This window comes from Plodia interpunctella, chromosome 19, assembly GCF_027563975.2.
Source record: "Plodia interpunctella isolate USDA-ARS_2022_Savannah chromosome 19, ilPloInte3.2, whole genome shotgun sequence".
NCBI lineage: Eukaryota > Metazoa > Arthropoda > Insecta > Lepidoptera > Pyralidae > Plodia > Plodia interpunctella.
The window spans coordinates 5,508,205-5,533,979 of NC_071312.1; the positions used below are offsets into that span (position 1 = coordinate 5,508,205).

The window sequence follows — 25,775 nt, forward strand, 5'->3', positions numbered from 1 at the left end:
ACTGGGATTTTTTCTCACAATGAGGTCATCGCTGGTGCGAGAAGTGCCTGTTTTACGAGGCATATCGCCCGTAAGAATAAAAATATGTTCCACGTAATGTATTATATGAATGCACGTTCCGCGCTTTGCGTTCGTGACTCGCCGAAGTTGCCGAGCAGGTGAACGGAGCTCCGCTTCAAAAAGACTAGTGTTCGATATTCGAAATTGACATTTAATTTACTCGTCGAGACGCGTTGTCGATGGCCAGCATCAGCATCACAATATTTTGAAACATGACGCCGCGGTCTCGCGTCCCACTAACGGTCCCGGTTGTATTACAACCCCGCTGTCGTAATTTAAAACGCAACTGCATCCGAACTTTTTATCTGTTCACTGATGAAATAAATCGGTGCTAGGACATGCCTGCACGGAGATTTGACCCCCCGATAATAGGTCATGAGCATATTAATATTACTGACAACATCGAACAGTAAAATTACAAGTAAGCCGGCGCGCGCGTTAACGACGCATAGAAACGATTTATCATACAGCATTTAAAGAAAGAGATGGCTCACTCCAAAAAGAAATCTCATTTGTATTCAGTCGCTCGACTCCGCGGCGGGTTTCATTTATTTTACTCTTAAACAATTTGTGTTTGTAAATCACAAGTTTTATATTGTAATGCGCGGCTTTGAGCCCGTTACGGACGGATGTCACAAAGGTGAGAGCCGGATTATGTATGACGAACGAGTCTTAGCGAGTACCGAGAACTTCAAATGTGACGAGCAAAGGTTAATGGTACAGCGGCGGTAATTACAGTGCAAGCACCGAGGGTTGGTTTACACCCTCGGCATGAACGGATCCATTGAGCAACACGCGGTCACGGGACCGTTATAGCCGTATTTTTAACGCGAAACTATGTTGTTATTGCACTTATGCAACGGAATTTAAAGATGCACCTGCTTTGGCGAGAGAGCGCAAATGTCAAAGTGTATTTCCGCGCATACGAGAACCGGTCCGGCGCGGTCGACGCCGCCGTGCCATGTCTCGGCCGTGAACTATACTTTTTATAGATTCACCATAGATCCGTATTACTCGATATTACTCATCGACAATGCCTCTTAGAGTGCCCATCTCATTGTTGTGTCGGAGGAATAAATAATGATGCACACTTAGGTTGTTGTCGTTAAGTAGCAATTGTAACGACAATCAATAAAGCAAATAGATCCATATATCATCGGCATTGTGTTCGAAATATTTCCCGAACTGCTGTTAAGAAAATAAAATTCAGCAAGTCACTTTCCCACAACGGCCGACATTGGGCCACAAAAACACGCTACTTAGTGCGGCCCTGGGCGGCCCTCGCACAGCCCTGGCCCGGATTCAGGGCTGTGTATTTAGCGAGTCACTTTTCGTTTCCTATATTAGTATTTAATTCAAATGTTTTGTCCCTTATACTACATAATAGCTTTATTAATCCATTGTAGTTCTAACTTTATTAACACAAAACAATTCTTGTCCAAAAATTGTATTGTGGAAGAGAGAACTGTGATGCGAACGCTATAAAAACCCAAAGTTTCCGTGGGACAGATAAAAAGCTTGATTCTTAATTAAGGTTAATGAAATCACAGAGCTTCTAGTTGCGCTCGCGCATATTTGTCATTACTTATGCCGAATGGCCTGCGCGCGCGCATCGGACCGCAGCAAGTTCATGAGACGAGGGCAAACGCGTTTTCCAGAATTGTTTTATTTAAAAAAAAGGTAATCTTACCTCATTGTGCAATATTATTTTGAATGCTAACAACGTAACTGCTAACAATTAAATAATATAGTATGTTTTTTTATAAATCATTAGGTAACTTGTTTCCGGGGTAATAAATCATTGAATAATTTACATTACATCGTTAACCCGTTCATATTAGCACTCGTTTACACACAAAGTTTTCAAATTACAAAATAGAATTCCATATTTCGAAATTCGTATTGACCTTGGATTGTGAAAAAAAAACCTACATCCGAGTCCAAAAACAATTATATAAAACGTCGGCTGTCACAGCCACAGTTGCATTTAAATCCAGAAATTAGACATATAAAAACAAATTTTAATTTCACATGTAAATATTACTCGAAGCTACAAACTCCTAGCCTTTGCCTTTAGATACCACTGACGTACCAGATTAATGTATTTGGTTCGTTTTTCTCAGAAACCTGTGTGTTTATTGTAAAACAAGTGGTGAACGGGCAAGGCGTAACTAATTCGAGAGATTGTTACTTATTTTGCATGTTTCGTAAAAGTTTCACGCTCTAAATAGCGGCATTCCAAGGAAAGTATGGAATCGCCTTGGTTAACATGTGGACATATATGTTTAGAAAGTCTCAACCTTATGTTTTTTCATAATTATATGTGAATAGTTGCGCCCTGGGGCTCCGCTCCCGTGGGAATTTCGGAACAAAGTACCCTATGTGTTATTCTAGGTTATAACCTATAGAATATATTCTATCCGTGTACCAAATTTCATAACAATTTATCCGCCCAGTAGATTGCTTGAAATACACATATACATTTATAATATTAGTGGGATTACTAGGATTGGATTAGCCATACATTTACATACTATTAAACTGTTATTTTCTGAGTATTTAAACTCTTACAAATTATGGATTTTGTTGTGTTTATGTTAAATATGCGATATCAATTTGAAACTGACAAGACAACACCCAATGGTATGCCAAAGAACGGGAAGCAAATCTAAAAAAGTGCTTTTCTTAGAAATTAACTGACTGTGACGTCACTATCGATTCGAATTTCAAAACAATGTACGGTAAAGCACGCGGCGACGATCTGCTGCCGTGGTCGACGTATTGTGCTGTGTGTACCGGCGTTTCTTATACCTGTAGCGGCTTCTCCAATAGAAAGTAATTATTCGAAAAAGGAACATAATCATGAAATACACGAAATATAATCGAGGATGAGTGAATCGTAAAATATTAATTGCTTACATAAGTTTCCACTTCGGAAAAACCGAACCTTCGCACGGATCATCGACTCCTTATTTCATAGTCGGTAACTCTATACTCGGACGCTGTAAAAACTACACACTACACGACTTCCGCACAATTTTTTTTTTAAAGAGCCCTTGATAATTTCCTTTATTCCAATCCGCTCGCGTCGAGATCCTCTTAAAATACTTACCCCCACATCCGCTTCTTTTAATAAGTCTACCGAAGCTATGGAATGCTTCACTCGATGCTGTTCCCTCTCAGTCTTTTATCTCCGTCGGGCGGCAATTAATGTTTAACAAAAAAACATCGCGAATGAAATTCCCCGTAACAGAGAGACGAAACAATACCACTTGTAACACAATTTCATAAGTTTCAAATTTAAATAATCGGAGCGTGTATAATTAACGTGTTGCATTGTTCGCAGTCAATGCACAGGTATTCGGCAACCTATCAATTAACTCGCTCGCTTTTTCTAGTTAATCCGCCTAAATAAACTTGTTATATCGTTACCGCACAAAAGACCGGACAGTCTGATAATAAGCGCCGTCACCCCACAGCCCAAAAATAACAACGAGACAAATGAAATCGCTAACCTTATCCCAAACAATGATTAGTCACTAGATAAAGAAAAGCTCATCATGGAACGAATAGCCAGTTACCGTCTTGTTATTACAAGGCGTCTCTGGCCAGCGAAAAGTAAAACACTCTTTTTTCAAATGGGCGCTCGTTTACGGTCAGATTCCGACGTTTTAACTGCGTCTCTCTAACATTTATGAGCGCTAATAAAATTGTTCAAAGAGGCCGATTTATTATGGTAGCCGAATGTCAATTTGTGGTCGATTATTTTTCTAATAAATGAGCGAATAGACCGATGTCAATCAAAATTCAAATAAGGAATTCGAGCGAATTTTCAAAAAGAGAAGTCGCGTTCCAATTTTATTACACTGCGTCGTCGTCGTTTCGGCAGCATTCTCACGTATTGAAGGCGAGATGGGCCCTCAAATCTGCAATGATGAAATTCCAAGCATTCAACCCGGCTTTATTCATCACACGCGCTTGGATTCTAGGAACTGTGAGTGTCGGTGTGAGCTACTCATATGCTCTGCAGCGCGAGAATAAATCGTCATTTTAGTATGGGAGGTGCGCCGGTACTTACGTTCGTACGCACTTTCAACAAATTTATGGATGTGTCAAAGGCCTATCACGGCTGGGAACCTCCGCGAGCAAGCTTGCAATGTTCTAAACACTTTTAAAGATAATAAAATTATATTTATTAGTTTCCTATATGTTAAAACTAAAAAAAAAATAAGTTTCTGAACGTGAAATCGCCTACAATATGTTAAATATAGATTTTGATCAGATACTCCACTTCACGTACTAAAGATTTTTCTGCGATTTTGGTTATTTCCATTTGGCACGCCGCCGTGTCTAGAATGTTAACATTCAAGTTGTCAGTAATATTACTCATCGACACGACCTCCCAGTTTTACTGCTCACGTATGCAAAGCAGACGAGAAAAAAATAGAGATCATATAAAGAATCATGTCGAAACCCGAATGATGCTGTACACGTCATCCTCGAATAAAATCCGGATGAACTGATCATGGGACTGTTTATTTTTAGTGCGGTTTCGGTTTCAACGCATTACCCTTCTCATGGCTTATCTGATCTACCGTAGATCGAATCGCGTCCTCTCCCGAAATTTGTAAACTTTTATTTTTAAATTTCGAATATCCTTCATTCAAATCGTTAAGTTGTTTATGGTCGACATTTTCATTTTTGGAATTCTCCGGCCGTCCGGGACGAGACGGATGCCGCCGATGCCATGTGAAATTAAAGGTAGCCTTTTCGTTTTTCACTTTGGCCCCGATATAAAAATCCCGAATTCCGGCGTCGAAGTGGCTTTTTTCGCGATGATTGTAATTGAGGGCAATAAATTGTTAATGTCTGACTTATTTCGTGTCTCGTACACTACAAGACCGGTCGTTAGCGGTAAAAAAGTGGTTACGTCTGTTTTAATGTTTCCTAGCTGCGTTTTGTAAATAATCGTCACAGATATAAAAGTATAATATTTCGTTTTAGTTACGAGCTATTTCGAATTTTAATGTTCTCCAGTAATGCGGGCTTTGTAATTAATCCCTCATAATGGGGGCACTAAAAAGTGTACATAATTTTACTCTGTGGCTGATACCGTGAAAGTCATGCCCAGGTAACTAATTGTGGAAATGTGTGTTTGTAACGTCTCAATTTTATGGTCATTTTTGTGATTGGCGTGTGAAACGCGCACTAATAGCTCGGACACTTGTATGTAAGTAAGTAATTAAACAATTCATCGATTACTCCACGACATTATTACTGATATATATGATTAACCGCGAAATCGAAATAACTTTGTGAACAATTTTCTTTAACACACATTTTATTGAGTAATAAATCGGTGTATGTAAATGCGGTCACTGTTTAAATATTAGGCAAAATATTATTGCCGTTAGATCTACTATGTCCCGTTCTTAACTTGCCAATGCAAAAAAAAAAATATCACACTACTTTTTAATTGGATACAATTGTGACGAATTATCGCAATTTAAGAAGTCGTAAATGGACTCGTAAAAAGCATCAAATATATGAAGTTATAAATCTTCCGCTAAGTAGCCTCTCAGTTGGCGCATTTCCAAACTTATTACGTTTAGAATGATTTAATAGAGTTTTTAAAAATGTTTATGTTAATATCGCTTGGAGAACTTGTCGTGGGTAAACAATAGATTTCTCTCTTAACAGAATTAGACGGGGCGAGAGGTCATGTTGTGTACATCTTTGTCTATGGTTTGCTTGCGCTTATCCGTCCAAATTGAGTTGCCGCTTGTGACACTGGTGTGGGTATGGTGCTACATTCTTTAGTGTGTAACAGGGTGGTTTGCAGAGCGTTTCGAACGTTGCGGCTGCGCGGTCATTACAATCCGTCAATTTTCTTCAGGAACGAATCATTTCTAAAATCAATCATTCATAAAATTGACATTACTACAGTACCGAGTAATTAATGTAAAGTCATATAGTAAAACTCATTATTGTCTTTGTTAATATTTGAAAAATTGTAATGACAGCGCGACCGCAGCGGTCGAAACGCTCTGCGAACCACCCAATAGGCCATGGTTAGGGTTGCAATAACTTCTTATCAATACGGGATATTTGCGGAAAAATGTCATAGTTTATTTTTTTGCATTATTTTATATTTAATTAGGACGATCAGGAGCTAGATATATAAACATTTAAACAGACATGAATATGGTTAGCAAAGGAGCCAATTAAATACAATAATAATATTTAAATTTAAGCACTGAAACCCACAATTCTGAGTTAGAATATCTAGCGTAAATAGTTGTGACATAAGGTCTAAAAAACAGTAGACAATTACTATTGATATAACCTACAAAATTAAAGAAAGTTTACCTTAACCTAAGCCATTTTATTGTTTTATTAGGTCACACTGTGCTATTTTACACTACACAGAGCCAGGTTGGTTAGTTTGAGCATTGTAGGTCGCGACCTTAATGTTGTAAAACGGGAAGTATGACTAACTACGGTAACATAGTATAGCATACGGGACGTATGTCATGGCAACCCTAACAATATAGTAATACCATAGTCGCTCACTCTTAGCTCGAAGCTGCTTAGCATTCTAACCGAAGACACGTGTCGTACGACGCCATCACAGTCGACCTGGATGCCCGTCGATTTTCACAGGAAGTATTCCTATAATGCGGAACCCCGCATCTAATAACTAACCTATTTTCTGACTATAAATTGTGTCAATTAAGTTGTTATTTAAATAAATATCTAAATAAAACGCGCTTAAATTTTGTTAAACAGTTAGGATGATTATTTTTTATGTAAGCACAATTTAATACGTATGTCTGTATGTTTTTTACATTGTGTTACGCCTTTTTATCTTTATGTCAAAAATAAATGCAATTAGTTAGACAGAATTGACATTATAAATTAATTATTTATCGCTTGCAAAACGTCTATTCGTACTCGTAAATGGCATAAAATTCTTATTCGCAAATAATTCTATTCTGGTTTTGTGAATCACGGGTCAATGCACCCGCAATCGGTGATGCCAAAATAGAAGGAGATAAACTTAATTAAAAGCATTAATAATCAGAATTAAATGCGCTCAGAACACTTTAATACTGAAACTTGTTGCGTCTTATCTGCCAGACATTAGAATTTGCATATATTTTTAATTTGACGTATGTGTGTTCGCCGAAGCCACTTCGATTCGCCCGACATCGGCGCATACTTCCAATAAATCAATCAATTTATTTTAAACCTTATTACTCGCGGCGTAATGTAAAAATTCATACAGCCCCACCACTGGGATGTAAATGAAAAAAAAACCTGTCAAAAGCAATGTTACCACACGGCAAAGTGTGAAATATGAAATCACGACTCTTCCACTTGCCCGGGTGTTTGTGTTCCAAATATTTTCTCGTGTCGAAACTTGAAAGCGAACCACGGTATTACCTTTTTGTGATGGACTTATGAATACTTTCGATATAGTAATCTTGTACCATTATTGACCGAATCATCAGCCGTGGACAACCATAACCTTGTTCTATTTAATTTAACATCGGTACCGGCTAATATTATTGTGGACTTTCCAACTTTTTGTTTACGAGTAAACTTCAGTTGTAAGCCGATAACGAGAACAAACGATCCAACATCTGTTGCAATTTCTAAACACCAATGCAATAAAAGAAACAAAAGTGTCCGAAACACATGTCCGAAGATTCCTAACGACACCTGATGACTGCTTTGTCTCCACGCAGTAAATCCCAAACAAATGATTGTTTGGCTCGCAGCCTTCGAAAATACGTTCCGTTCCCACGTATCCTTATAGCGGGCTTAATTAATAACGAAATGCTTCGGAACGGGCTCCGATATGGAAGTAGCCTCTTTAGGCACCCTCATAAAACGATTATCAAATAATTCCCCGGCATTCATGCCGCCCGATATCATTCTATTGCTTCGTTTAAGTCTTTAATACAATTTAACGCATCACGTAGGGATAAAATAGAAATGATATTGCCATCCTTGGAGATCTCATCAATATAATTTGAAATTTAAAAACATTTGGAATCGAACTACATTTTTGAAATTTGATTTGAGAATAATAGCTGGCAGCTTACAAAATTATAAAAGAAATAAGAAATTCGTACCAAATAGGTATTTTAACACTTATTTCTTGATTAAAGTCGTCGGATGAAGTATACGGTATCAAGCCTAGCTTGAAACATGTATAAGGCTACCTGCACACGTACGGTGACGTCGCCAGCCGCTTTTTATGGTCTGCCTCGAGAGTCACTGTCGTGGGAACCGGCATACGCTCACAGTCGCCACAGCTGACCGAAATGCGTTCTCCATACTCGATTAACAAATCAATACACTGTATACTACGACGCGCCATATTTGATCGCCAACCGCGTAATAAAAAATATTTTAACAACCCGTCGCTGCTTATTTACACTCGGTTACGTTTTAAGTCTTTTTCACAACTGATAAATGGTTTAAGTAAGGCTCAAAGTTGTTTAGTCCTTACAGCCTGCTTAGTATTCCGCAACGTGATACCGCGTCCGCTTGTATTGTCGTCGTATTTAAAACTTATTATAAATTCGTCAAAACTCGTATCGAAAGCTTATAATGAGAGATTAAGAGAAGAAGAGACTGACAAAACATTCACTTTTTTGCAACATCATATGCTTTGAGAAACTGATTTCTCGGATTGATTTTCTTGCATTGTTCGCGTGTATTAGTTCCTATGCAAATAGCGCATTGTTCATCCATGCAAATGATGTTTTCATTCATCAAGCACTTAATTGGCAACGGCGACATCTGTCAGGAAAACTGAATCACTCCTTAAGAGTGGTGGAGTGATCAAATTAATGTAGTGACCCTTCATATCCGTCGCAGGCGCAGCTGCGAGCGACCCGTGGCATGCTTATTGTAATTATAATACAGTGTCGGATTCCCTTCATCCGTCTTTAAGACTATGTCTTTGCTTCTATCAATTAAAATCTTTCTACAACTATTTCGCTGTTCGAATTTTGAATTTGAAATTCAAATTCAAAATTCGAACAGCGAAATAGTACACTGTGTGTAACACTGTCAAGAGTCCAAGACGCTTTTAGCGGATAAAATCTAATTCAGATTTTTTGTGTGAAGCTCATTCTCGTTGGTGCAATGTTATTTAGCGTTGATTATACACTGGTTACCATAGACAATTAACAGAGTAATTACCGAAAACGAAGCGATTGCTCCCACGAGCGTCTAATTAAAGAGCGATTACAGAATAAAGGTTAAGATCACAAGGGCTCACGAAACAGCGTAAATAAAGGCATACAGAATTAACTATTTGTTAAATACTTCCGATTGTGGTTAATGAAACATCGCAAACTGTGAGTGATACTTGGAATAAACCTTCTAAAATGTAAATTGAAATGATTTCTCCTTCTGTACGCTCTTTGCTTTGAATGATTCTGACCGGTTTTGCGGCGAAATTTCATAAATAGCAGGCTAACCTCAAAACGTACCAATTTTCGCAGCACCATATATCCAAACCTGAACTCATTGATAACTCCAAGGCGTCCAGGAGGTGTTTACCTTTCCTTATCTTTTGTAATCGATTTTCGACTGCCGCCGTTTCGCCTTATGTAAACATCGACAAATGTCAATAGCTCACTATCAGATACGCACTAAGTTCTTTTTTTTTATAAAGCCACGGAACTATAAAATTCCGTATCGGGTATGAACGAGCCGCGTGCGTTGAGTCTGTATATTTTTAGCTTATGTTGAACAATTCGTTGCCATCTGCCTGGGTTCACCTGTCTATCATGTTTTTTTTTTTAATTTACAGGCCTACCATACCTACTCGCTAAATGACAATGTGCAAGGAAATATATGAAATTCTCAACTGCCAGTACTAAAAAGGATATGTCATTGATTGAATGGTCATGAGAAAAAAGTTGTGCAACAATTGGTTGTGGAAATGTGTTAGCGCGAAATGCTTGCGTAATCAGGAAAAGAAAGTTTTCTGTTTTCAAAATTATGGTTTCTTTTTCACATGAATCATTCTGGGTGGCCTTAATCGAGATTGTATTGATTTTATTTATCATGCGTTCACTCATTAACTTAAAATATTGGTACATGAAAGAAATATGTAACTAAAAGCTGCGTGAAATCATTTCAATGGCCGAGTCGGCTAACGGTGTTTGGTGGTTATCTGTGATTTTGCTTGCGATAAGATTTGCATTCGTTTCCGGTATTTTTCCAATTTCCTATTTAAACTTATTTAGGACATTTTATTAATAGATAATGTTTACAAATTGTACTTAATTATTTAAGCAATTCGTTTACAATTTTCATCGTTTTCAAATACAAATGTCATCTACATTGGGCACTTATTACCAATTGTAAATACAATATGTTAATGTTAATAGGAAGTTTTCTTTACCATTATATCTCACCTTTATTTTCTTTTCAGGGTACATTCTCGCTTATAGTGGAAGCGTGGCACGACACGAATGATACGTCGAGATCTGACGGTAAGTGCTCTCACTAATACTCATGATTATGATTAAGACTCATCAAAATCGTCCGTGCTTGTAAAATTCTAAGCACGTCGCTCACGACTCACTCGCATTCAGGTTTCACTGTAATTCTGGGTGTTTATCGTGCATTTAACGGACAGTATGTATATTTGAATGCTCATATTATCATATCGTGGAACAAAAATGTTCCCATGGTGTGGACGATTTGCGTTCAGGACACGGCGCGGCGCGCGTGCCTCGCCTCGCAATGTCGCTCGTATTCTAATAAACTCAGCCTTCTGTAGGACGAAAATTTAGTAGAAATGTACTAATGTATTCCGATGGCCGTTGACCGCCACCACGCGTCGTCCGAACGAAAAATAGGCGAATCGTTCACACGCGAACGCAAACAAAAAACTAAAACTTATTACGGATGCCATGTGCACGAATTATATGAGATCGTTATCAGCAAATCCATCGGTTCGATCGGATCCGGAGCCGCGACGCGACGACAGTCCGCCATGCGACATAGCGTGACCGAAAAAATGATTCCGAATGAATTGTGGCCCCGTAAATACATCATTGTGATAATTCACTTCGTGCATCGATACGTGCACGAAAAAACGTCCCGACCTCCGCGGGTTATGATTTAGGAAATTAAAAAAAAAGAAGCGAAAACTGCCCCGCGCCGCCTACTTCTTAATTAGATTTTCATTCTTCTGCACTCTGACCGATATAATTACAACTCCTGACCGACTCACAAAAAACGGTGATTTACTAAGAGATACGGCGAGGTGTGTCTACGGTATGGTACACCGAAAATCATTAGTAGTGGATAGCGGAGGAGTATTTTTAATATGGCGGGAGCGATGGGCGGCGCCGCGCACTACCGAGAAATGTTACCAACAGAAATCTAATCAACTGTAATAACAGGTTACACGAACGCCGTTTGTTCGCTCGCTTCATCTTAAATTAATGAGCCTGCAGATTAGCCTCTTATCGATACCTCTAGCAATGTAAACATACATAAATATCACTCAAATGATGAACTCTGAAAAGTTTTAGTCCAAAAATCGCATTGCAGCGTATTTCTGCCAATAGGGCTTTTCGATAGATAAGACGTAACCAAATATTTAATTAGTTCGTAGTGTAAAGAATACGTTACACTGTCCTGAGTTATCCTTCTGTGTTTTTAACATTCTATACTGCTACTCCACTAGCTGGCCTAATGCTTAATTAAATCACATATGGTTTTTTATCTAATACCGAAACAGCTGCGTACTAACCGTTGCACAAACTCTTCTCTCGTCTTCAATTTTCATAGCGAGACATTGATCATAAGAATGGAGCTTAAAGAATCCAATATATCATTGAGATAAACAGGCGATTGTCGACGATTGTTGCCGGCTCATGCGCATAGAAATTCTCGTGCTAACAAATATAACAATGGTTGGGCCGATGCTGTCTCCTTCGACGAAATCTTTTGTGCCCGGGGCGCAGTCCCACCTGGCCGTAACGGATCTTTGTTTACTAATGCTAAAAAAACTTAGCTCAGAGGGAAGTTACTCTGAGTTTACTCTTCATCTTTCGTCGTAGGGCTTGAACTGGATAAAAAAGCGCGGAAGGCGCTCCGGAAGGTACAATTTATGATGTAACAAGCTCCCAGGAAGCGTCGTCGACAGATGCTAAGCACATGCGGAGCTAGTGGGCACACTTCCAGTGTCAGGCTTTGTTTACCGCCCGTCCTGTTTACGATTATGGCCCTTGGAGAAAAAGAGCGTGTGAAATGTATCGATAAGACTCGCGGCGATCACTCGAGTGGGCGCGACGCCGGAGGCTGCGCTACCTCTCGCGCCGCGATGCGATTATTCGATACAGTTATGTTGTGACGGCTTATCTCGTCAACCGGCGTGCACTATTAGCCAATTCATTACCTTGTGTGCGTTTCTCAGAGCTCTCTTTATGATTGCATGCGTTAATTGGCTTTCTCAAAGGTTAAATGCACGTCAGCCTGAATATAACGACTACATTGCACAATCCTCCGCATTCATCTGATTCTCCGCGCGGAACGAAAATGCCCGTATTCTCACTGAACAATGGGGAATTTAAGGCGAGTCGTCCTCCGTGTCGTTTTGTGCGAAATCTCGAAATCCGACCATCGTTTATTCTCAAACTGAGGAGTGCTCTCAGAGTGGATAAGTTATTTATATAGCTCAAGGGTTCGCAGGCGCGGCTCGAGTGTGCGATGAATTAGGAGTGGACAGTTTTATAAACAAAAGGAGGGACTGGCTGTGTACACAGACCATTGATGAGATGACCGTTTCCCACAGCGCCGGCGGCGGACCGGCCGGGCAGGTGGCCCAATCGAGAGGAAACCGACACGTTAACGACGCCTCACCTGCGAAAAGTCGTCGAACCTCGCCGATGTGCGCGTCACCGATTTCGATTTCGTTCGCCGCCCACAGGCACTAATTGGAGCGGCGATCCAGTTTGGGCGATACGTAGTTCTAGTGTAATGAACGAGCCGACATCCGCCCTGGTTATCGATCGATCGATCATCAACCGGAAGCGCTCGCGTGATGCATCCCGTGTTTCCCTAAAATCGCATTCGACGTTCGAACGTTCAAATTCAGGTTCCGATATCGGAACGGCCCAAATTATCTGTTATTTCGCTTTCTTTTGTTTTTGTTTATCCGATACATTCTCGTTCCGGATGACCTCTGCAGTAATAACATGTTGTCTGCAGCACGTAGCGGCCGCTCTTCTTTAAATGTGTTATTTATTTGTGAATCGGAATTATATTAATAGACGCGATAGTCGGCTATACCTTCATTTAATATCGTTACGGCACTGAATTAGGATGATGGGTGTAATTTGTGAGGTTTGAGGTACTATTTCTACTGAGAACAAAAACGTAAGGCGCTCGCAATTTGACGGAAAATTGCTTACTGAGTTAGGGTTAACACTATTTGGTACGTATTTTCAATTAAACGTGTCGCTATTAGATTTGAACAATAAATACTCCAGCAATTTAGCCCCGATATTAATTAGCTGGGGTGTTGAATGCGTCGTATTTTACAGGATCGACAGTCCTATTGCACCCGAGGGCCAATTATCTTCGGACAAAAAATATCGATAAACATAAAAATGGTTTTTTACCTTAAAGTCGATGTTTCTGCAATATTACTTAATTCGAAATTTTATTACCAGATGAACACGTGTAACCTGTGATATAGAATTTTACATACTACAATCTTATAGTCATATAATTCATTATACGTATAATAATAATATTTATCTAATAATATTTGTCTGTTGTTATTTGTCCATATATATTTATACTGGATGCATCTGGCGCGATTTTGAACCGATCAATGACCGAACGGGTTCAATAGACCTACTTTCCTCATTCCATTAGCTTGACCATAAATATAACAATATAATAAACATCGTGAAACATAAATTTATTTATCGATATATTCCTTGCCCATCCCTACGTCGACTGCACGGTTGCCATAATTCTCCATTGCACATTCGAGCAAAATTGCACGCAGGCGCACTCCGTTCCCACACATCATTTTTCTAATTCCCCTGTACGTATAGTGCTTCTTCGAAACAGCAAAATGACGCAGGAGCCGTTAATTTATTACTACCAGCCCACCCAGGGATTTCTATAAATCTTCCTGAAAAAAAAAGTGAAATCATAAAACTGAAACTCCATTGAAGAAACAAGTACACACAAAGCAACTTCTATCTTATTTATACGCAGTTATTCATATTTTCCACTTCACCATCTTAATTGATCTTCACGATCATTAATTTATCGATACATCGCCCGCCTGTCAAAATCGCCATACTTGTACTCGCCGGCGCTGACGATTCCAAATCGGTATTTGAAATCGAATACGAGGGGTCGAATGTTACCGGCGAGAAATCCAGTCGATCCGAGCCACAGCCAATTAAACGATTATAGATTCTTCATTTATTCGATACAACTTCAATTTATTATCCGTTTTGTAAACATCGAATGTATGTTTGGAATTTATTGGATAGATGTGCTACTAACACTTGAACAGAAATAAATACAATATGACACCGTCTCAGTTTCCAATTAATTTTCTTTGCAAGCCTAAAAAGCTTACATTTAACGAGTAGCAAACAATCGTATTTAAATCGATATTTTCTCCCCAGTCATATCGAAACAAAAGGCAGTCGAATCGAATACCATACGCCACGAAATTAGTTAAGTTCGATCGTTTTTATATCCTTTTAATTTTGTTTCGCGTCTGATTTAATTTTATCTTCAGCGGGATTACCGGCTTAGGAATGTACCGTCGGCCAACAAGAGTAAAAAGGGCCATACACGAGAAATAAATAAAGGTAGGAACCATAGAAGTTGTAGCATATTTCTTTTGTCTGTGTCCGAGAGCGCGCGACTTCAAGAACATTTTAACATTTTTTTGTTGGCATCCATAGAAATCTGAAATTTTTATAAGGCAACCAATCCTTTGTAGATGTTCTAAACTGGAGGCAAATAAACAATTTGCAATTTAAATTGTCTAGTTTCTATTTTATGTCTTCATTTATCACTCTGGACAAAATAATGAAAAAACTTGTAAGTTAGTTTATTACTGTACTACAATGTTGTATTCAGTTTGCCTTTTTGATGTTCTTATATAAACTGTTTCTACTAAGACACTATTTTTATGATTCGATTTACATGGTACAAGAATATTTGAACCCTAGGCGCGCTCTACAGATGCTCGCTCTATGGGAACAGGTCGCGGCTGAGATTTCTCAGCGTGCCTCGCTCACCCTGATGAATGGACTGGCAGTTTTTACTTCACAGACCAGTTTTATGTCATAGATGTAAAAGTTTTTGTTCCGACAATTTTCACGGTATGAAGTCGTAAACATGTAGGATCTGTCAAATTTTAACAAAAATAAAAACACCATTTTTTTTTCTCATATAAATTCGATGGATATATCTCCTGTGTAACGAAGAATTTAAAACTATTAATCAATCGCGGCGGACGGCCGAATCAAAACATTGATTCTCCTAACAATGAGATCTCACGGTCCAATGCGGGCGTCAAACCTAACAGGTCAATTTACTCCGGACGCCTTTCCCACGGTGATAAACAAATATTCCGCCTGAAAAGATCTTAATCTAATTAATTATCCTGCACGGAACCCTTTTTTGGAAAGGTGTAAGCAAATTTGCGAGATAATATCTGCAGGGCGATAAAAATGCTTAATGCTCAATACTTCGTTTGTTTATGTCTCAGTAATTAATTAATGTTACATGTTTTAGTTTTAAAGACTTATTAATCTTGTGCATAATTGGCCACATCAAGTACGACTTGATGTGCAAACAAATGGTAGTGCGCAACGACACAAACAATAACGAAACAAATTCGCAATTCCAGATACCCTGATCGCGCGGATGACGAAGCAGAGCATAGCGGATGTCGGCGGGCCCTGGGTGGAGGAAGACCAGCGGTGGGGCGGCTCCGAAGGGGCCCACCTCAGGTTGTCCTACCGGGTGACCTGCGCGGCGCACTACTACGGAGCTGGCTGTGAAGTCCTGTGTCGGCCGAGGGACGATGGTTTCGGACATTACCGGTGTTCCCCCGCGGGAGAGATCGTCTGTCTCCCGGGCTGGACTGGGGATTACTGCTCCAAACGTAAGTTTTTTTTTTTTAACTTCATTTAGGTACTGTTAAAACAACCTTTCACTGATTGAACTATGGCAAAGCCCTCACGGTTATCTATGTATCATACCTATAGAGTTGATAAATCACCATTTTTACAGTCTCTTTTGAAAATAGTAAGAATCTATAAAATTTAGTTATAATACTTTTATTACTTTTATTTTATTTATTACGACGTAAAATAAGTAAAATAATTATTCTGCCGATGCGTTCGCACAGGCAATACTATGACTATGACACTCAAGTAGATAAATCAATCGAATGTTTGAAATCATCTCTTCTGTTTATCAACACGCGGCAATGATTGGCCGCCATGTTTACAGAGCGATGAGAATCCTATCGTGTGAACCCGGCCTAAATTCCTCTTTGCAGGCCCCCAAAATTACCTCTTCCTCATTACAGTTATTTATGCGACATCCCGACGGTTAGGTCATAACATATTTTTTTACCCGAAACGTAACTAATTTTGTTGTGGAAAATCTCACTTCTTTTTTGCACAAATGTCATTTTTTAAAACGTTTCTGGACAAAAATAACCCCTGAATGAATCTTTACTGAATTGTTTATGAAACGTGTCACGAGCTTTTAAAATGCATTATTAATCTCGCGCGGGTGTGATGTGATGTGTGCATATCGTTGATTTATATTTTAGTGTGCAACAGTGATTTATTTCCATTTTATTCATTTGACGGCGTGTTCAAAAAATAACAATTTATAAATTTTCGCAATTATTTGATCGCTCTCTGATTTATTATTTTTAAAATATAATTATCATTCGTAAACATTTCAATAGTTTGCCGCAATAATCTTTATCTCCAATCTGTAAAATAAATCCTTTTTCTTATTAGACGCTAGACCATCCATTTATATTAATTTTATATTCCGAATCCGAATATTAGGCTATTCATAAAATGTGCAAGTGCAAAATAATGAGATTATAGAATAAAATTATTATATCCAATGTTTTAGACAATGTTCGCGTTACTTACAGTGGAATTTTATGCTCGCACACTTTAAGTATTCAAGGCAAAATTCGCAGTACATGAGGTACAGGGTTTATGTTCATTATGAGAGCGTGCATAAAACGAATTGTCAAATCTACATTAACTTTATTTCGCGGCCGCGCCAACTTCCCGCGGCATCGGCCGACCTCCGAGTAAATGACTCGTAATAAATTTCACATTTTTTGTGCTCAAAATGTTTGAATGTACTACTTTATACTTTATTTCCCAGTTTATAGGTTCGGTCGGCTGACCAGTTAGGCGTTGCCACCAATTTTATGTTTTAATATTTTAATTGCCGAGTCGTCTATGTATGACGCACACATTTCGTTCGCAATGGAACATTAAATTTCATTATTTTGCCAAATTATCCTAATTAACATTTAAAATTTTATTATATTAGTTTAATACGGTTGCGTGACCTCTTAAATAATTTCTTGCCCAATGGTCCTATGTTTTTTGTGGCCTAAATGCCAGCACTTTTTAATTCGTTCAAAATGACTGGCGTCCTCTCTGTCGATGTCGCTAAACGACCAAATTAAACGTGTTTCGTCCGTCAGCGGAAAGCCGTGTGACTGTGTGGTCCATGTTTGTCGTTCGTAAATGTTGTTTACAAATATATCAAAGTTGATCAGAGGGTCGCGCGTCATTTGCGGCTTTCGTAGCTAGAGTTTACCATTTAACTCGTTTCCACTAAATATAAGCTGTTCAAACGTCACTATCTTCGATTGTGACGCATGAAGCGATACCAAAAACTGTCCAGTGCAAAATACATTCCACCAGCTGACTGTAACCATTGTAAATTTATCTCTTATTTATTTACTGTTTAATACCGCTGAGAGATCTGCTTATGCTTAAAAGTTAATTTTGATGACTATTTTACTTATATCCCACCACTGTGCGCGTCGCCATTCGTATCCTGTCTGATCCCCGCTAAACACATGAAAACGTCACACCTATTGTACAGTCTCATTAATTTGTGGTGATATTGTAAAACAAAGCGAGGTCTTGAGATGCATTGTGGCAGTGGCGGGCGGATGTCGCGTCGGTCGCCTCGCAATCTCAGTCCCACCTGCCGCCGCGTTCCCACACTCGGGCGCCGCAAAAAACACAACAGAAAGAGACAGAAGGCCTTAGCTGCGTAGCGCGCCGTCCCCCTCCCTCGTCAGGGCTGACGCGAGACAACCCTGGCAATCACCACGAAATCACAATTTTCTGGAAAAGTAAACAACGGAATCGGAAACATCTCAGACATCTTACGGCAAAAAGTTGTGTGCATTCTTTGATGAACACACGATAGGATGTGACAGCTGCGGAGATATAATCAATAATCTACGCTAGATTATTGTTACATACTTTTGTGCAGATACATATTGTCTTTAAAAAAATGCCTTAAAAATCCAGGAGAAATAAATATTTTAACACAACGGATGTCTATCCTGGCAGTGATAAGTAAGTAATATTAAACATCTTATTCCCATGGAATAAGATGTTTAATATGTCTAATTTATATGACAATGGGGTAACAATCTAACAATCAATAAGTCTCGCCAACCCTATCGGCCGAGTTTGTATCGACGATTACGAAAATGTAAAAGCAAGAGAAGCGGCCATAATGAAATGAAAACAACGCCGTGCGCACGCACACACTCGTCTCACACACACGCGCGCAGCCTCACACAGATGCCACGAACCGGGTCAAAAACACCTTTAAACGAGAGAACGCCGATCAAGGGCCAGGTTGGGGTTAAGGGTAGTTTAGTTAGATCAAATTATTCATCAAAATTATCTAAACTTACAGATTCTTTGCTAATTAAATGCGACGTATTATACTTCAAAGATCAAATAATTTGTATGATACAAAGTACCAATACGAGTTTCAATATTTTTCTTTTATAATAATTTATTACGTACCCGTCCCACCGCTGGACTCCCCCTACTCCTAATCCATTCTACACGGAATAGGTTAAAAAATATAATATATTTATAGGTTAAAAAATATAATCTGAAAATCGACAGAATAAGAGAAAAAAAAAATTGTCAAATTTTGAAAAAAAAATTTACGTTAGAAAATTATACCGCCCCTCCCTGCCCGGCAGTGGCTCCACCCTTGACACCAATCGAAATAAATCCCGTACTTGACCGTGTCACGAATACGAAACTCAGCTGCCAAACGGTATCTCGCCTTCTGGGAAAGCTTAACAATCCAGAAACGAATTTGCATGTCCCGCCAATATTATCCCGCATCTTAATAATGGGGTAACTTCGCCGTGGAGCCTTTACGAGTTTAATTTCGCCTAATTGTAAGAGCAGCGTTCTCACGATACCTTCTGTTTTGCTCGCCATCTTGAGTCCCACGCGCGATTTTGGCAGGTGCGATTATGGCGCTCCACTACCTTTAGCTGCCTATTAATTGTAAAAAATAGTGATAATATACAATATCAGATCTTTCGATACGCTTATCTGTAGTCGCGGGCAAAACCTAGTACAAATTGATATAAAGCAAGTGGAATTTCCGGCGAAGATCCTCGGCCGGCCTCGACCGGCTCAGACCTTGTTCGCAGTGCGGCATGCTGGCCTTTCATTAGAAATCGATACTGTTCAGTTCCATTGATAATTAATATAACCGCAGGGCACCTCCCCACTTCCACTTAAGGTTCTTCGAGTGTAATTTTTACGGCTCCCGTTTTACCAGAGCTTGATAACCTCAAGTGCATTGAAGTGGAGCACTCCTTTGATCTGCCTCGGTCGGCGCCAACCATTCTTTGCCTTAATATCCCATAAACTTTTATTAATAATTCAATTTAATAGACACGAAAAGGTCATGAGAAGACGGGCTAAACATTTGAAAGTGTCTGAGAAAGTGAATTGTTTTATTTCAATTTCATCTGGAAATGTAGCCGAGATAATAGAATGGCTGTAAAGCTCTTACGATTCGGCGGGCCTTAAGCCGATTTGCGAGTGCGGGGCTTTGGGTTTAAATATACAGTCTCGGGAACGGCAGAATGGCTAATCTGCTTTATGTGGCCGCGAGCCGGCAAAATCCTTCCAAAGTTTGGCTATATTCCCTCTCTTGCGAAATTGCTTCCTCTTTTAATTTAAACTAGGAATAAGCCAGCATTTGCATTCTCGAGTTGAAAGTTTAAAGATGGCGTCTAGTATTTTTCTAGCGAGTTAGGGGAATAGTTAACGGTCGAGTGACGGTTAGACCCCGCGCTATCTTTCCCCTTTGTATTCGCTCCGATAACTTGCCCATGCGCACCCGACCGATACGACTCTGCATTACGCTTCTTACTACCGAACTGTTTTAGATTTTTTACAAATGTTCCCCATACAATGCTGCATGCTCTTTACACATTTACCCCTCATATGTACGTGCACTGCAATGCATTGCGCGCGGTCGTAGGGAATACTTTCATATTATGCCTTTCTTCGCATTAAAACATAGATAGGCTGCAGAGCGTAAATCACACAGTTAACGATGCGCGCATTTTACCCCCATAATACATCATACGTCGGTCTTAACTTTAAATATGCGTCGTTTTATATAATATCGTTAGGAAACCGGCATCGTAACGATTTATATCTAGGAAGCCAGCCAGTAGGATAATGTAATGTGGATTATAAATATCGAGGATAGGAGAGTGTGCGAGAGATAAATACTGGCGAGGCGACCTCGCCCCCGGCAGGTCTAACGAACCTCTCTCTTTGTTGCATTCGACTCGAAAATAAGGACTGTGCAGAATAACATTAGTATTTGCATTTCACCAATGTACACACACGGCAAGTGAGCATACTAATATAGTTTTCATTGGTGTTTTAGGCATATTTTTTTTGTACCAATTGATCAATATTACTGACGGCTTTACACTGATAAAATATCTTCCATAGTCTCCTTATTTGAGGTCGCGTCCTTTGCATCGGATTCCTCAGCGAGCACTCGCAACTCGCTAAGATTAATCGTCGCGCTCCCCTCGACGAATCTATTATTTACTAATCTTTTGTTCCTTTGTGTCGCTAACGAACGTTTTCTTGTTGTTACAGCGAAATGCCTTCCCGGCTGCGACTCTGAGCACGGCTACTGCCTCAAGCCCGACGAATGCATGTGAGTATCCACTTCACACCTTTGTGCTAAACGCTTAAACCTTACCTCCCTGTGTCTAAATCATTCATCCTTCATTGTTCGAGAGAGACGCTTTTTAGTCGCTTGTTATCACGTTTACTGACTGCTTTGTTTAATTTCAGGTGCCATTCGGGCTGGGTGGGCGAGCTGTGTGACCAGTGTGAGCGACATCCTGGCTGCGTCCACGGCACCTGCACGAAGCCTTGGGACTGTAGCTGTGAGGAGGGCTGGGGCGGTTTGTTCTGCAACCAAGACCTCAACTACTGCACCAACCACAGGCCTTGCAGAAACGGCGGCACTTGCCACAACACCGGCCAAGGCAGCTACACCTGCGTCTGTCCCCCGGACTACACCGGCTCTGACTGCGAGAAATCCCTTCATTCCTGTGCCGTGAGAGAGTGCCTTAACGGCGGCGCGTGCGTCCCTGATGAGAGCGGAGAACTAGCCTGTGCCTGTCCATCAGGATATGAAGGCGCCCGTTGCGAATCACGGAGACTAACCTGCGCCGACCAACCTTGCCGAAACGGCGGAACTTGTGAGCCCAGAGCCTCTGGATATCAATGCGTTTGTCCTGCTGGATATGCCGGAGTCGACTGCGAGATTGAGGCTGATCCTTGCGCCGCGAATCCTTGTAGAAACGGAGCGACCTGCACCCGAGCTGGAGATGGGTTCCGATGCACCTGCAGACCTGGCTTCCGCGGCAACCGCTGCGACATCGACATCGATGACTGCATGGGCATCGTCTGCGAGCACGGAGGTACCTGCGTCGACCTCGTCAACGGACAACGCTGTCAATGCGCTCCCGGATTCTTGGGCCCTCGATGCGAGACCAGAGTCGACTTATGTCTTGCAAAACCTTGCGCAAATGGAGGCGAATGCATGGTCCTTGACAACGATTATGAATGTAGATGTAGACCCGGTTTCGCTGGCAAAGACTGTTCCATCGACGTAGATGAGTGCGCGTCCTCCCCTTGTAGAAACGGAGGTACCTGTCGAGACAGAGTGGACGGGTACCACTGCACTTGTGCGCCAGGATGGGGCGGCAAATCCTGCACAGTTCTGTTAGCAGATTTAGTTCTTAAACCGGCGGGAGGACATTTGAAGCGAGTGGGAGATGACTTACAAGAAGATGAGAGTTTATCGGGGAAGCACGTGGCGTTAATAGCAGCTTTGTCTGTAGCGGTGCCGATTGTGGCGTTGATCGCCGGGGTGGCCGTGGCTTGTGTCAGGAGGAGGAGAAAACGGCTGCAGAACGTGGCTGATGCCGAGGCGAGGGCACAGAACGCGGCGAACGCGGGGGGCGGGGGGAGGGTAATAAGGAACACTTGGGGGAAGTGTGAGGGGCCGGTGGCGGAGTGCCAGAACGCGCACAACGCGGCGGCCGAGGAGTGCAAGAAGAAGACTCTGAACACGGAGTCGGCGGCGCGGCTGCTGGCGGCGCTCGACCCGCGGTTATCGCGGCTCTCCAGCGACTCCGCGTATTGCGCCAATAGGTCAGTATTTTCCGATTCTTTTTATAATTAAGAAAAAAGCATATTTTAAATATAAACTATAACTTAATGCAATCTATATCAATCAATCATTGCTCACAGTACAGTTCTAGAAATTGTACAGACCGATTTATATTCACAATAAACGATAAATTCCCTTCATTGGAATAGCGATTTGGCAATAAATCTAACCTATTGTTTCCTTCTTTGCAGTGATACGTCTCTAGTGAAACGAGCGTTAGAAGGCGGAGGGGTGTACGTGTTAGATGATCATTGCTTGCCGCCGACGTATGCGACGCAAGTGTAGTTATTGCCGCCCGGCATTGGACGTTAAATTATTTATTCACAACGGACGCTTGTGCGAAAAAGGCTGTGCGCCGCGTGTATATATAGCGTAAAATGTAAAGTGACACTGTATAAACGGCTAGTTTTAAGGATTCGGATGTATTTATTTGTGAGGGCGATTCGTAAGCCATTGTAAATAGTATCGGCGGAACGGATCGCGTTTTTCCGCCCCTAATCGGCGAGTGTCGCCCGAATTCACTGCCAGACTGATAGGATAGCGCGCGTGTACAACACCCTTAAAACAGGCAACAATCGCCGCCAGTGAGATGTCTCACGGAACCCAAAAACTTGAGGATACTTGACTGAGAATTTCTGCTAAATCCTAAACTATTCAATCTGAATTTGGAACTTTTATTCTTTATACAACCTTGATTAACATTTTACAATCACAATAATAAAAATCAATTCGAAATTCTTTTTCTAGTTGTTCTCTGCGACGTTGAGTGTTTCGTGAGCGAATTTATGGGTGTTTTACACACGTTTGGGTATGTAGGTATGCGGGTGAGGACCGCGCGCGCCGAGGGGCCGAGTGGACTCGTCCACTGTCTGCGATCTCTGTAGGTAACCGTGACAGCGAGCGCAGTGTCGGTCCACTGCGCGCCGCTTGCGTCGCCGGGGCGATACTGATCGAACATACCACGCCATCTATAATCATGCAAAACATAAACTCAATATGCCAGTACCTCCAGCGCTCAGTATCGTCCCGCGAACCACTCACTAATTATCCCTCTAGACTCGCACCAGTAAGAAGCCAAACCGTGCGTAAATTAAGAATTTTAGACTAATTTATAAAAAACGCGAATGATGCGTCATCAGTTTTTACATTGATTTTTGTGATTGACTAATTAATGTCATTTGTTCCTATGATTATTATAGTGAAAGTGTTCTAATTAAAAAATCTTGTTCAGGTTTTCTTGAAAATCGACGTAGATTTTTTCTTTCATTAAGCTTCCGTTCTGGAGTAGATCAGTTAGCACAGTAACATACGTTCCTCTTGGCAGGAAGCCATTTCTACCGCCTCCTCGAAGCGGCAGACATGGTTCTCTGATCATATGTTATAACATCACGCACGTAATTAGTCCATAGGTTATAATAAATTCAGTACTTATAAGAAACAAATTGTCGAAACCTAAGTCATTGTGTATAAAAACTTATTAAGTTTTAGATTTGTAAGAATATTCTCCATTACTTGCATAAGAGTACTGTGACAATATATAACTGACATTAGGCAACATAAGACACGATATGATATTTGAGCTTGTTTTAACTTATTTATTTTAATAGGTACAGTTCTTGAATATGTTGTTTATATAGGTCTGCCTCGGTCTGGGGCATGCTCCTCTCGAAGCTTGCTTCAGACTGACGTGACTGCCTTTATGAAATAATTTATGTTAAATTACACTCTTGTAAAACATGTAGATATTATTTGGTAAGTGATAGGCGTTACATCTTATGTTGCCTCTTGTTCTGAATCGTAGAGTAAAATGGTAAATCGACAAAAATAAAAATTTATATCAAACTATGATAGACTGATGATCAATAATAATTCTTGTATTTAATTTTGTAAGATGACAAAATGTATGTTAAATTATGTGAAAATAGAATCGCTACCTTAACAATTGTACTAAAATAGTAACATAATTTTGTACTTAAATTGATCACAGTGAAGCAACCTTTCATTTTTCTTTTTGAGAAGATTTTTTATTATTATAAATTAGTATTTTGTACGCCGATTCCTTCTCGACCAATAAAATGACAGTATTTTTAATTTATTTATTGCAACTATGAATATAGTTTCCTTATGTTTTAATATACAATCAATGTTTAATTATTTTTTGAGCGTTTACAATTGACTGAAGCGAAATTGCCTTCTTGATTATTTTGGACACATTTTACAAGAATCAGTGATGTATTGTATGATTTGTGGGTATACTGAAAGAAAAATTCAAATCATTCCATTTCTTATATAGTGTAGCTTATCTTAAAACTCTTAATTTTAATCTGTCTATTTTCTTATTGTTTATTATGCATGTAAGCGGTAATTTGATCTATACTATATTTCGTCATGTGACAAGTACAATTCTCTCTTCTATATGCACCTTTTAGTATATTCACATTTTTAGTTTCAAAAGAAAAATGAAAGAAGTCCTCAATAGTAGGAGATACTAATAATTCCATAGATGTATTATGTCAGGTTGAGTCATAGCAGTGAGCCCTCCCTGCGCAGGAGTGGATCGCCGGCGTGTTTGTGACGAATGTGTAATTATGTGCAGTGATGCAAGAAATAAAATGTTAATAAACAATTGTTTACAAAAGATTAATGATGTATTTTATTTTTTCTATGTTATGCTAACTCCACACAATAGACAGTTTGCCAATCTTCGACGTACATTGCTGATTTTTCCTTAACGGTAAAAACTCACATACAAACTACACGCAACGGTGTGCGTTACTCCAGCTAGAAGGTATCTCCTACATAAATATGAATAGAACCTATAATTAGTGCCTAATCAGCTATGTATGTGCCAGGCATAA

The 25,775-nt window shown here is 40.1% G+C and overlaps 1 protein-coding gene across 1 annotated transcript in view; it reads left to right on the forward strand.

The window, feature by feature from the left end:
* The window catches only part of Delta (delta), a 34,966-nt gene extending 9,405 nt beyond the window's left edge, over positions 1-25,561 (forward strand). The window contains exons 3-7 of the mRNA XM_053759269.2: positions 10,523-10,583; positions 15,998-16,255; positions 21,327-21,387; positions 21,528-22,898; positions 23,109-25,561. Of these exons, the coding sequence (XP_053615244.1) occupies positions 10,523-10,583; positions 15,998-16,255; positions 21,327-21,387; positions 21,528-22,898; positions 23,109-23,202 (1,845 nt within the window). The 3' untranslated portion in view covers positions 23,203-25,561. The remainder of the gene's footprint in view (positions 1-10,522; positions 10,584-15,997; positions 16,256-21,326; positions 21,388-21,527; positions 22,899-23,108) is intronic.
* Positions 25,562-25,775: the final 214 nt, after the last annotated feature.